The sequence below is a fragment of the Clupea harengus genome, chromosome 4 (assembly GCF_900700415.2).
Source record: "Clupea harengus chromosome 4, Ch_v2.0.2, whole genome shotgun sequence".
Taxonomy (NCBI): Eukaryota; Metazoa; Chordata; class Actinopteri; order Clupeiformes; family Clupeidae; genus Clupea; species Clupea harengus.
Genome location: NC_045155.1, coordinates 3,632,819 through 3,647,537, shown reverse-complemented (window position 1 = coordinate 3,647,537; position 14,719 = coordinate 3,632,819). Strand labels below are relative to the sequence as shown.

Sequence of the window (14,719 nt, the reverse complement as noted above, 5' to 3'; positions counted from 1 at the left end):
TCCATGAAAAATGTATATGGAATTTGCCTTGGTATAGCGTACATTTCACAGAAAGCAATGACAAGAAAAATAGTTGCTTTGGATAAAACCATCTGCCAAATGTATTGTGATGAGGCCTAAATCATATACATTAAAATCACTCTGTTCTAAAAGTGAAGATTTCTTTTTTGGGGCAGAATAATTTGCAATAATCTGCAAACAGGTGCTCTTCAGGATTGAGAAATGCCTTCATTATCAATATCTGAACAGATGAACTAATGGAAAGGTTTTTTTAAACATAGAGTTCATTAGGACTATGCCCATCAGTGGGATTTGAAGACCTGAGACTTGAACTGAAAATATTTCCCCAAGGAGTTCACCACGCGTTTCTCTTTAATAATTGTAATAATTCAGTTTAATAACTCACAATAGGCCAATTTTAACGTTTTCATTATTTTGTCTTTTCTTACGTAATATTAACCACCTTTACAGATTTCACGCCAAACAGTACAAAATGCAACCACAGAGGGGCGACGTTTCATTCTTAATGATAAATCTCTTCAATGAACTGGACATTTGCTTTAAAAGGTTAACATGGGGTTAAATTGGACTGACACTGGGGCCATTTTGATATGAGTAAATTATAACGATTACAGTGCATAGTTATCCAATTTCAATCAAATAACGATCATTATCACTTATCATAATTTAATTAAATGGATCAGTAGGCCATCATAGCTATATATTTAAAAGTATTGATAAAGTTATCATATTACAATGACACAAATATTTGACTATAGCCTACTTCCCACTTAGGGGTTTCCATTTGACATTTTCAAGACGTCTACGCACAGGTGCAGCACAGAGAAAAAGGTAGGATATAACTTATATCACACATGTTCATATATTGGATGATACAGCCCTCGAGCCAGACTGAGTGAGAGCCCTTGAGCTCTTTAGAGCTTTTAAAACTCAGCGGTTGTGTGAGACAGTCACGGTGAGCTCCGCCTACAATACATGTGCTTCGCGTACCCTCCCCAGCCCCTTGCTTATCACACGCGCCTTATTTTGCATAAAATGTGTGTCAGTAGGGCAGCGCTCTCCCTGGCACATGCAGAGAGCACATGCAGTAGGGCTTTACTGAACTCACACCACGGTCGAATAAGCGCGTCCGGCTCACCGTGCCATTACATACCCACCAATGAGAATGCACGAAAGAATGAAGGCGGGAGACAGGCAGGGGAGTTCATGGGATACCTAAAGTGAATGCGTCAACCCGCTGTCAAAGAGATAACAGAACTTGAAGGGGTACTGAAGCCAGTCCCATTTCAGTCACCTGCAAAACAGTGGTCAGTGAGTGTGGTGTTGCTCCTCTGTGTGTAGTTTGACACTTCAGCCTCCGAAGACCGGGTTCTTTCGACATAGAACATCACCTCAACTCAAACCCTCCAGAATTTCAGAGTTGACAAAGATCTGACGCGGCACAGGTGGCTTCCGCGGTGTAGCGTTGCTGCACACCTGAGACAGCACTTGGACCTCACCGTTTCAGCGATTCAGGAAGACGTTTTTTTTTTTATCCGGCGCGCCTAACTCATGCACTGTGCTCAAAGCTGTTTCATTCTTTTTGGAAAGGCGTTTCATGCAGTGCCATTTAATGACACTCATCTGTTTCAAGTAAACTTCATTGTATGCCTTTTGCGACAAATAGACTTTTATTCTGAAATCAGCAACTGTCTAAAGAACATTACATCCCAGACATAAACATGGATAACAGCCCTGGTAAGTAAAATTGCTATTATTCTTGATAATGATCTTGTTTTTAGTAGTTACCTATATCATGTTAGTTAATAATGAGCGTGTGGATCCCTGTCAGTTTGTCTTCCGACGAGACTTTTTAGATTATATCTGTTTTATTGTTGTTGTAGCTATAGGATGGCATAAGATGTGTGATGTATCAGTACAAATAAGACTGTTGGATTCATAACCTATTGGAGCTATGTCGTGTCCAAAATCAGCATTTCGGGACTCGGGATTAAGTTTGTGTTGTGAGCAAGGAAGTGACTTAGTGGTTTACACATTACATGGTATAGCCTTTATGTATGTAATCATCAGCTGTCAAATCCTCCTTGGCTCCAGTCTGAATTGTAAAATAGGCTACCGCTCCCGGTCAGCACGCTTGGATTATCTAGCCTACTTCCTGACTCTACATGAAAACAAACTCACGTGTTGCCCAGACAGGTCATACACGCGTGCAGATATATAACAGATATAATCATCTGCCTGCTCTAAGGTTGTAGGGCCTGTTAAAACATTTATTTTGATAGGGAACCTCTATGATATGTAAAACATTGACATTAGTTGACGTTAACCTTCAGGCATCGGGAACTTGATTTTGAAACTGTTTAATGTTGACTTTCCCTTTTCCTGGGAAGCTGACAAAGTCACGACAGCCATGTAGGTTAATGTGGCTTACTTGACGCAAGCTGTTCATGTCGGCAAGCACCACTTTTAAGCAGCTTACGTGATAGGTTTCCCATGGGAAGCAGTCCAAGGGTGCCGACGTGTTTTCCACCTACTGCTCTCCTACTTTAATTGACTGGTGATTCATTTACAAGAGCTACAGTCACGTTCCTGCGCAGGTGATGGAAACATTGCCCCACGATGAACCGGGCACTCTCTTTAAACTCAGATAGCCTGACCGCAAGCCAGCACCGGACATGTGATTCCAATGCCTTCGCTAGAATGCTCTACCCAATAAAGTAGATCCTACCCAGTAAATAAACTATTGTGTAAAACAAAGTGTAAATATTACAACATATTACGATGATCATATTATATTAAAGCATGCTTACTGGACTGTTATCAAGTGTGCAAAAAAGTATTCTTCACTAGGCTTCTATTGAGTACACATAATGTGAATGTTTTGGGCACAGCTGTTGTGTGGACAAAATCTTGTATGCGCACGATATCTTTATCTTGTGCACCAGATCTGGTAAATTAAGATCTTCTTTTGTGGTGGAAAATATTGGGGTAGACGGATATAGTTTAGGCATTTATACATTCTAATTAAAGGTGCGAAACGCTGTTTCTGTTGCCAAAAGTATGACCCACAATCATGACGTAGGCAAATTCTTGCGGCATGATCACTGTGATGTCAGTTATCCGATATTGCTCCAGGCAGCTCCTAGAAAATGTACAAGAAAACAGTCGCATTGAAAATATATAAGATATTGTCTCAAGATTCAGAGACCTCAGGGATAATGGGACATGATATCTTTTCATTCTCTCTTCAGGGTAACGTAATGATTGCAGTTGAAGAAGCGTTTGATTTCATTCCTAACAAACTCTAGTCAACATACGCCTTTAACCTCCCAATTCATTTATAATTACTAGTGCATTACATCTTTTAACTGTAGAGAAGGACATCCATTATGGAGACAAACGGTCCCGTGTAAGTGTAATTTTATACAGGCTACAGTGCAGCCTACATCTGTGTATGGGGGGTAGGGGAAATGACTGAGTAGGATACCAGTGCAAGCTTCAAGTCCAACTTCCTCTATAATGTCTACCATCCTGCCCTGTTCATTTCCTCTATTTTACAACTGGACAGCAGCTTTTTTTATGTGTGCTTGTGGACCATGAATGCTGGGAGATAAGAGTAATATCTTCCCACAGACTGTCTCTAGCATTCAGATTCGCCCTCACGTGGATGCACTTGTTCTGCCGCGTGCGGCGCGTGATATCCGGCCCCTCCTCCCATCGGTTCACGCACACTTGTGTTTTCATGCCGCCCGCGGTGATGCGAGCGGAGGAGGTTGGTCAGTGGGTCAGCGATTTCATGCATTATATGATGCTCTAGATCACGTTTTCCCGCCACATGTCTGACTTTTTGTTTTGATTTGAAAACAGATGAACACGTTTGCTTCATCCCGCCGACATAGATTATTACTTCCCTCCCTTCCGTGCGTCTGAAGCACATGTGTCGATTGGCTGGGATAGTTTATGGCTCGGCCCGAGCCACTGCCTTTTTTCACAATTACGGAGCCAGGACTTTGTAAGAACACCGTAGTGTTTTTGAACGCCAACAGCTTTAGGACTTTGAGGAGCAATTCGCTGAATCTGAGAAAAAATACTGTATGGGATTAGAATTGTGGACTGATCTTTAAGGTCTCCCCAGACTGTTATATAAAGGCTGCTAATTTTCAAAGAATGTACAGACGTTGAATTTAACCTCCAATGGCCCATAGATTACTGATTTTCTCAAACTAGAATACTTTATCAGCTGACTGGTTTTAGTGACCTGAACAGGCATAACAGGGAGAGAACATGTTTCCAATGCTTTATTGCTCTTCCAATGCTCTAGCTGTTATCCAAATTTAAAAGTTGATTCGATTTTTACAGATAATTATATTGTCGTGTTTTTGTTGCTGTATTTTACTCTTTTTCAAAGTATTTTACTTTTTTAAGTATTTGTCCCCACTCGTTGGCCTAAGTCTGACTGGGGTAGCAGTTATTCATATGAATGTACAAACTGTCATAGGTCATCCAGTCATCACAGGTTGCTGTTGAGCCTCTAAATATTTTGCAATGTTATGTGACTGGGCAAGAACCAGCAACCTTGAGACGAGGGTTAAAGTCTGGTTGGGGCATGGGAAGCGTGCAGTAGAGGAAAGGGTAGTGACACGGGGGTGGAGAGAGGGGGATTACTGCGCCCGTGGAGCCCTCACGTTTCTCTGCCTGCCTCTATTCTCTGCAGATTAGAGACAGCATGGGTAGACTAAGCTGCTGAGATGTGCTGATTCCTCAATTAACACTAGTTGTTTGGACTGACCCCAGTGCAATTGTGTGCCGGCTTGTGCATGGATATTCTGACACTCTGCTTAGCCTAGCAGATGTTGCACAAGGCACTCAAACCACGCATGTCTTCCCAGTAGGAATGGTCAGATGTTCACCATTTCCTCCACCTGACAACATTCCACGTTCCCTGTAGACATACATGTATTGACAGCTGAAGGTCCCATTAAATGTTATTTATTTATAGACAAAGAGCCTCTAGTAAACACTCTGTGTAGTGGCAAGTCCAATATTAACCCCATAATAAAATGGCTTCTGTTCTACTATCATTCATTAACTACAGTTCCATGGCCACTCTTTTTTTTTACTGCCTGTTATTGTCGTAGAATCTCTTGAAAGCACATCACATGGACTTTCGCAGTTGCACGAGACAGTGTGTGTGGTTGTGTATTTAGGTAAGGCCACAGGTTTTGGCAAAGCGGACTAGTTGGTATCAGACTCAGATATGCCCCTGTTGTGAAGTTGAGCTCTTCAGTGTGTCAATAATAAATCCACCAACACGTGCTGGTTGAAGGATTAGACAAACCCTTCAGCAAAACAAATGCCGTGTGCTGCACGAGGAAAGCCTGGGGAGGAGGGGTTGGACAGTTTCTGGGATGCTGTGAGTTTTCACTGTAAAAGCAATGTTTTAAAATGATGCCATATAATGCCTGTTTGGAGCTGCATGTGCACATTTCCCCACATTTAGGCTACTGAAGAGCACGTGACTTGTAGTCCAAATGTTTATTTCTGTAATGAGGAAATTGTCTTTGTATTGTCACATGTATTTTTCTTCTTCATGTATTATTCTTCTTTTATATGTTAATAGCCTGGTGGGCTCTGGATGAATATATCACTTTTTTAGTCAATTATAGGCTTTTAACTATAATATAAAAATTGGAGATAGTATGAAATGTTAAAAGTATTAGTGTGGGAAAGGATGAAAGTTCTTGGCTGTGTCCATTGGGTCTACGCTCTTTCCTGGCATAGATTTAACCAACTTGCCTTGTTTTTGCTCCAAAAGTCAAAGCAGTGGAGCACATTCCCACAAAACGTGACTCCAGTCTATTTTTCAGTCAGGCAATGTAAAAGATGAATACTGTAACTCGCCTCAATAACACAGCATCCTTGGGCGTGTCGCTGGCTTATGGCAGTAATCACAATTGATTGTTGTAGAAGTCTACACGAGACTGCGGATTTTCGTAAAGCAGAAACCGTGTCAGGAGTACATGTGAAGCAGCGGTCAGGTGTTATGTAGTTCGCTGGCGCTGGGCAGTATGCCAGGGGAGCTATTTTTGGAGCGAAGGGAGGCAGCAGACCTCGCAGACACGTGAGGCAATGTCTCAGCCCATCCACAACGCATGAGCAGAGCAGTGATGCGAAGTATATGCGGCGGCGGAGCGAAAAACCTGCGGAAGACATTAACAAGCAGCCGGTTGTTTGACGGCAACATGTGAATAGCGAAACCCGGCTTTTCACCAAATAAAAATAAAGATTACTTGAGACGTGCCTGTCGTTGGTTGGCGTGTGCACGCGCGCGCTCTGTTGCTGGGCTTCCAACATTATTTTTAGCGACTGCGTGTCGTTCTGCAACAACGAGCAGTGCGTGTTACATAGATCATGAGGCAATGATGCTGAAAGCTCTTAGCATTTGCTCCCCTACCAGTCAGTGGTTGTGCAAAACTACATTACAGACAAGGCGAAGTCTGCGATTCTATTCCAATAAAAACTCCGGTGCTTGTAGCTACAGAGTCCTGGCTCTGTAAACGGGAAAAAAAAGATATAGCGTCCTACAGGAGGGGTGTAATTTGATTGGCTGTTGAGCTCAATCAACAACCTTTCGCGAAACAAAAACCAGATTGCGGGTTGCTCTTTAAATCTAAACCTAAATAACCCACCATTGCCAAGTGTATACTTTTAGTCTATTTACACAGATAGAGTCTGTAAAAGAATCTAATACAACACACATATTTTGAGGTCTTTCAGAAAGGAAACTAATCCTGTAAAGTTACTTAATCCTGTAAAGTCAGATATTGTCATTGGAAGGTTGAATCAGAGTCTGTTACAATTTCTGTAAAAGCCAGTGTGCATTTAAGAAAATGATCAAAGCCAGGGGACACAAAATAATGAAGTTATTGTTTTTAAGTTGATACTGTATCAATGCTTCTGCGATGCTCAGGGCACTGATTGTGATCATGCCATCCCTGAGCTGATATTGATTATTGTCATTATAAGTCAACAGTCTTTCTATACAGGCTTTGCCATTGGTGATGTTTTTTTTTTTGAGTTGGTGACTTAGTGGTGTCCTCCTTTTTGTGTCTGCAGGAAGTGTTATCCTTTACGCTGGCTCCTCTGGCAGTGCCAGCCCCAGCCCTGGCAGCCCCTCCAGCGGGTACCAGAGCCAGTCCCCCCTGTCCCACTCCCAGCCCTCGTCCCCAGAGGAGGTCACCTTCACTGAGATCGGGGCCTTAAAGCGGGGGATGACTGGAGGCCGTCCACTCTCTCCCAAGTTGGTCTTCCAGTTCCCAGATATCTACAGCAGTGCTCCCACCTCTGCCCCTGCTCAGCACACCTACTCCCACCCCATCGCGAGCAAGAGGCAATGCACCTTCACCGGGACTTTCACCAGTAAGTTATGCCTCATGTTGATCTCAGTCATGGTCCTGTCCTCGTTTTTTTTTTTACCCACCATTATAACGAGCCTCACCAGACATACCACTACTCGTCCTGCTCCTGCTGCTTTCTTCAAACCGCACACTGTGACTACCTTGTCTCTTCTGTGTTCTGTGTGCACAATTGTATTTTTCTGCATGGTTGGCTTATGGCATTCTCCTCCTCTAACGGTGCATTTTTCTGGGTTTGTGCAGAGGCCGGAGGAATGGTGCTGCTCTGTAAAGTGTGCGGTGACATCGCCTCAGGGTTCCACTATGGAGTGCACGCCTGCGAGGGCTGCAAGGTAAGACAGAATGACGCCCTCACATAGACTTCAAGAGGCAGTGCATTTGCTCTCATTGTGGTCTCATGCGTCTCGTTATCTTTCACTATCTTGTTGTCTGATCTTATGATGTTGTGTCCATGTTTCTCATCTCTCGTTCTCTCTCGCTCTCTCTCTCTCTATCTCTCTCTTGGCAGGGTTTTTTCCGTCGCAGCATTCAGCAGAACATTAACTACAAGATGTGCGTGAAGAACGAGAGCTGCCTGATCATGCGTATGAACCGTAACCGGTGTCAGCACTGCCGCTTCAAGAAATGCCTGGGAGTCGGCATGTCTCGAGATGGTGAGAGCTATTGAATGGAGGATGCTAATATTCCCCCTTGCCCTAGTAACCACTGTTAGCCATCATTAGTTATTCTCAGAGGGGGGAAGGGTTGCAGCATTCAGATGTCTTCCTCTACCTTTCCTCTCAAACCCACTTTCAACACTCAGTTGTTAACACAGTTTAGTAAGTTCTTTTGCCTAATTTGGGCTCATCACTTGTCTTTCTTTTGCCCTCTGCAGTCTCTTCTTCTTCTTCTTCTTCTTCTTCTTCCCCTCTCTCTCTCTCTCTCTCTCTCTCTCTACCTCCGCCTCTCCGTCTCTGTATCAGCTGTTTTATCCTCCCTCTCTCCCTGATCCCCAAGCTCTTTCCATCGTGCCTTTTCCGAGACAATGATATATGAAGTAAGGGGGCAGGCAGTCCCTGAAGCTATCTGTCATCTGGAAAACTGCAGCAAACACAGGAATTATTTTGGGAAACTGGAGCATGTAGCAGCTTGATTACCCCAATTGCCCTTATAGCATCTCGAGCAATTAATGGCAACAATTAAGCAAGAGATGCAGAAAGATTAAAACATCCACCCAGTTTCCTTGCCTCATGTGGGAGAAAATGCCTCCTTCCTGTATTTTTATCATTTCGATTGTGGCACTACACACAAAAATACAATAAATCATCCCCTACTGCTAATGAATGTAGCAAAAAAATGAGATGACCTAAAAAACAAAATGACACCAGTATACTTTGCACATTGTGACCTACTTTGTGTGGTTTGGTTTCCCCGCCCGTTCTCGTCAGCACGGTCTGCAGTGGGCAAGACACTTCACATAACATTGATGTAGACACAGTGATGCATTCGGTGGACTGGAGGGGGAGGCAAACCAGATCGGCTGTTAAGGGAGGCATGCATTTATTTCGCCCCTCTGATATTGCGAGAAGAATGTCAAGAAGCCGCAGCCTAGAAACCCCTTTTTTGGCGTACACTCATTGCAAAAACAGGAAATCCTCATGCAGCTACCAGCAGCCCACAAGAAAGTATACGCCCTGATTTCAAGTTTGAGATTTGGGCTGTTTGTGGCAGAGGCCAGTGACGGTTGACATGATGGCACAGTTTCACTTCCATGGGCAACATTCTAGTGAAGTCACGGAGACGCTTGTTTAACACGATTGACTCCTCACCGATTGTAACACTACCAGCTAGACTGAACAGGGCTGGACTACTTGTCCATGGTTACAGATGACTATCAGGGCATAGAGAGAGGCCATTTGCCTTTCAGCCTGGTCTTAGCACATATCACAGCCAAACCACTTATGAGCTTGCTATCTGCGGAACACAGGGTCATGATCTAACTAACCTGTTGGGAGGCACATGTGTATCTGTATTGAAGGGGGGAAAACCCTTGAAACCAGTATGGTCGGTTCGTTCAGGCAGGCTAACCGCTAACCACACTTGCACTCCTTAGCTCGTAGCAAGAGCTTGCCACTACCCTTGTTCCCACAGAGTTTATATAATAAACTTTCCTTTGTAAACATGTCAGGTCATTGTAACACTTTTTTTATGAGGTGAGATATAATCAATGCTTACATGCCTGTTGGAGCATACACATATGACTTACAAAAAATACATAATCATAAATAATAAAAAGAACAATAACAAATAATTATTATTAGTAGTAGTAGTAGTGGTAGTAATAACAGTGTTATTCCATGGGGAATATATATGAATACAAAAAAGTCAAGTCTTTTTAGACAGAGGCCTCTGTCAAATGTGGACATCATAGAGGGGTTGTAGAAAGCAGGTTGTAGTTCTCCCTTGCAAAATACAAGAGCTCTATCTCAGAGTACTATTCCAACACCTGTCGTCTTGCTGTGCCTCTCTCTTTCTGTCCGGTGTGCTCGCCGTGTCTCATCTGCCAGCTTAAGTTTCTCTGTCCAACTTGGCTCTCCACCCTTGGCTGCATGACCCTCTGCTCTGAGTCCCTGCTTATGAAAGGCCCATTACTCTTAACTCCTCATCACGGTGTTCAGACCTGACCCACTGCCCTACTTTCTGGACAGGACAGGACAGGACAGGGTGCACTAGGAGGAGAGAGAGAGAGAGAGAGAGAGAGGAGATAGCGATAGCGATATGGATAGTCGGGGCTGTGGCATATGGATGAAGGAGGTTACTATTTTTATCCAGGCCAGCTGACAGATATTCTTAGAGGGGGGGATGGGCAAGCGAGGGGCGGGGGGGGGGGGGGGGGGGGGGGTAATGGGAATGAGTATGCTGTCCAGCATCAGACTTGCACAATCCAGTTAATAACACAGACATGCATGCAATGGACCTAATAATATGCATATTTATGTGCTCAGTGGTTGTACTTCCTGTTAAATACCACCATCTCAGAGCATTTACTTTATGAAGGAGGGAGATGTCAGTTACATACATTATGAGGTTCTCCTCGGATCTATAATTCCCAGTGAATAACATGGAAACAACATTTAACAATGTATTTATTTGTTTGCTATTTGGAGGTATCTAAAACTAACAACAGAAATGTCTGAAGAATTTCTGTCTGCACAGTGTTGCTAATGCTGACTAAATCTCTAAACCTAAATCTCCTTTTTGTGTTTCCACACAGCTGTTCGTTTTGGGCGCATCCCAAAGAGAGAGAAGCAGAGGCTGTTGGACGAGATGCAGAGCTACATGAACAGCCTGAATGAGTCGGCCTCCCTGGAGGTGGAGCCCCCTTCAGCGCAGGAGGTGCCACTGAGCCCCGTGGAGACCGACTCCAAGGAGGCCATAGGAGCCATCTCCCGCGCCTACCAGGACATCTTCGTAAGCACGCAGGACCGGTTGAACAAGCGAGTGAAACTGGACCCCGACTCCCCGTCCTACTTCCAGAACAACCCACAACCTCAGGATGCCAACCACCACGGCCATGCCAACATGCCAACATTCCACTCCACTGCCTCAGTAGGCTACGCGGTCCCGGCTGCCCGCTGTCCGGTGGCTTCAAGTGACAAAAACTGCCCTGTCTCCTCCATGGACAACAGTCGTTACAGCTACCCAGCTCTATCCAGTCAGAATCACTGTACATCCACTGTGGACCCACACAAACACGCCAGTCCAGCCAATCCTCACCATTATAACCACTCCACGGCACAGTCCCAAGGGCAGGGTAACACTTGCCCGTGGAAGTTACCCGCTGGCTCTAAAGTGCTGGTAAGTAAATCAAAGAGTATAAGTTTGCTATATGTGGCTTTTAAGCTTATTCTGTTCCATATATATATTTATTCATATATACATACTTATCACCTCTCACTTCTCATTGTTTCCTTAGGCCTGTCCTCTGAACGCATGCCCAGTGTCCGCTCCAGGCACGTCTAGTCAAGAGGTGTGGGAGTCCTTCTCACAGTGCTTCACTCCAGCGGTACGTGAGGTGGTGGAGTTCGCCAAGGGGATCCCGGGCTTCCAGGACCTCTGTCAACACGACCAGGTCATGCTGCTCAAGGCAGGCACCTTCCAGGTAAGGTCCACTCTCACGTCTTCTCAGTTATCTTCTGTATGATAACATTAAATATCCATGATTGTATACCTATATCCATGGAGCGTTATGTATATTGGTATGGAATTGTTTCTCCTTCAGATACCTCACACATTCTTTGTCCTTCCTTGTAGGTGCTTATGGTGAGGTTCTGCTCCCTGTTCAACCCTAAGGACAGGACCGTGACCTTCCTGAATGGGAAGACATACTCGTTGGCCACGGTGCGGGCACTTGGCATGGGCCCCCTTCTTGACACCATGTTCGATTTCAGCGAGAAGCTGGGAGCTCTGGGCCTCGAGGCAGATGAGATGGCTCTCTTCATGGCTGTGGTGCTAGTCTCAGCAGGTGAGAAACTAAAGAGCGGTGGGAAAACTCTGCGAGCTTCAGAGTCATCCAGTTCTACTTCAATTAAATGATTGAAATGTGCAGATGTGCAGGACGTTTGTGTGCATAATTCGTGCACAAAAATGAGCAGATCTAATAGATGTACAGAACATATGAATGATACCTCTTTTTCTCTGCTGTTGTTCTTTTTTGGCAGACCGTACAGGCATCCAGGACGTCAGTGCTCTGGAGCAGCTTCAGGAGGGTCTCATTCGGGCGCTGCGGACCCTGGTGACACGCCGTCGCCCTGACGATAGCGCAGTCTTCCCCAAGCTGCTGTTGCGCCTGCCCGACCTGCGCACTCTCAATAACCTGCACTCCGACAAACTGCTGGCCTTCCGCATAGACCCATGAACCTTCTCAGGGGCAGAGAACAAGCTGTTTTGGGCAGCTTAGCACTTCTCCAGGGGCTGGTCCTCCCTGGTGCAAATGGAGAACTTGTTATTGTTTTCCTTGAAGATGGGGCAGCAAGACTGTTTGTGTACCTCTAACCACATGTCTGAGAAATAAGGTGATCCATGTCAACAAAGACGGAAGAAACGAAAAACAATGACTGTATTGTTGTCTCAGCTGGTTGAAGACACACGTGTAGTTCACACAAAGAGACATCTTAACCCTTGGAGGCATTGCCCTTATTCAAACAGACTCAAACAAACAAATCACCTCAAGCTCTTTAAGGGGTTGGTGTTGTAAAAAAAAAAAAAAAAGGATGGATGGATGGATGAACATTTCCCTTCCGCTTATTGCTATCACTCCTCAGATCTCAGAAGTCTTCTCGAATCCTCTACTGACAATTTGGAGAGGGTACCATACTCTCTCCAAGAGACTGTTCAAAGACCAAAAAGGTGAACGCGGTCATCATCCTTTCCAGCGTATTCCTAATACCACATGTCCACCAAATGCACCTGCTAACACTTTCTGTAGGAAAAGAGCACTTTCATGAAACTGTTTTAGGGACCATTTATGATGCGTGTGTGTTTGTGCTGATATTTTAAGAGAAAGGGAACCTTGTACATAAGAGACATAAAAAGTTATAAGATACACTATGATCACATTACACCCAGTACCATTCTCCTGTGTCATACATTATCACCTCTGTGTAAATGAAAGAAATGTCACACTTTCACAAAGACTGAAGAACACAAATGGAAAATGTTTTAGAGCTGGTGATGCTGGGGATGAAGTGTGGCAAAGTGTTTCATGTGTTCACCTGAGACTCGGTTCATAATACATATATTTCTCCTTACCACTCCTGTAAATGCATCTGGCCCTTTAAAGAGCAAACCAGCAAACATTTTATCTGTCTTGTGCATGTTAAATTTTAGAGAATATTTTTTGGTGAGGAAAAATATCATTTAACTTTAGGTGTTTCAACCTTTTAAATCTAAACAAATGACATGTTCCTTTCGGAGTAATGGTTGTGGGCGAGGCAGAGATTGGAACATAAGTTTATTTGTCATATTTAATAAACAAAAGTTTCGAGCACACCTGCTTTAAACCAAAGTTCTTCATGATTATCTATGCTTTATACAGTACCTTATTCTTTGTAAATATTAATATTTTAGTACGATATGCAGTATTTACACACTGTTTATAAACACATAATCAACACTATGTTGTATCCCATTTTTAATGGAAAGTCTTAATGAAATGGTGGGATGATTGTTGATCTTCACATACAATTCATATCACGACTTTAACTGACTGAACCATTTCCATTTTCTTTAAAGTTAAATAGAAATGCAGATCACTCCTTATTATGTGGTTATAGTCAAACATTGGTAACTCTTCTATTATCTTGTAGGTCTTCCTTAAGTGAATAGGTCAATATTCTTTACTTACAACTTATTTTTAGTCAGCAATTGCGTTGACATTAGAGATTGTTTTAACAATCCAAACATAATATGTTCACACTTACCATCTTGACACTCCAAATACTGAACTATGCAAACATTTTCTTTTTTTTTTCTAGTGAACATGAAAAATGTGGTAGCACACAGACTAAGAAACGAAAGGGTTACCAAAGGTGCTTTTACACAGATGTATAGAGTATAAGGCATAGAAAACCATGAAAAACATGTTGTCAAGCAGAGTGCTCAAGCTTTTTGTCCAATAGGCTGTTGAATGTGCAATGATTCTTCTTGTGAGAAGGAAACCTTTCACATCATCAGATGACAAGGTTCACCACCTTCAGAACACACAGGAACACCAGCACTTTCTTTGCCCCCCTCTGTGATACTGAACTATATGAAATAAAGTGGGGGACTGTAAAGAAGGAGAGAGAATGATCAAATCGAACCTGATCCGTCGTGACCAGCTTTCTCGCTGTTTTGATTATTGTTATGTGATCCTATTGTACATTTTGTAAATTGTTGACCTTCCATAGAAACCATATAAAGATGAAATTCTATCTTCTATCCTTTGCATCTTTGTTTTTTCCTAAGTGGCATCGATATAAGTATTTCAGATGATGTGGTTGAAGGATGTGAAAAAAGGAATTGAAGTTAGCAGTCAGGCACATTTGACAACTTGAGGAAGAGGACACCTTGCTGTATACACAATTGTCCACTATGATAGTGGCAGCATCGTCAAATATCAGGAAAGTGTCTCTGTTATACGATCCCTGTTGTTCATTTATTTTGGTGGACGAGCAGCAGGGTAGGGACAGGAAGTGATAGATGCACACGTACGTGTTGGAAGGTCACCAACCTCCATTCCCAAGGCCATTTCCGAGAAAAAT

The 14,719-nt window shown here is 43.5% G+C and overlaps 1 protein-coding gene across 1 annotated transcript; it reads left to right on the top strand.

The window, feature by feature from the left end:
• The first annotated feature begins 1,080 nt into the window (after nt 1-1,080).
• Nucleotides 1,081-14,394, top strand: nr1d4a (nuclear receptor subfamily 1, group D, member 4a). Its single transcript, XM_012841727.3, has 8 exons — nt 1,081-1,758; nt 7,138-7,440; nt 7,680-7,768; nt 7,945-8,089; nt 10,690-11,273; nt 11,392-11,577; nt 11,730-11,940; nt 12,137-14,394. The coding sequence occupies exons 1-8, from the start codon at nt 1,743-1,745 to the stop codon at nt 12,331-12,333; spliced, it is 1,731 nt and encodes a 576-aa protein (XP_012697181.2). The 5' UTR covers nt 1,081-1,742; the 3' UTR covers nt 12,334-14,394.
• Nucleotides 14,395-14,719: the final 325 nt, after the last annotated feature.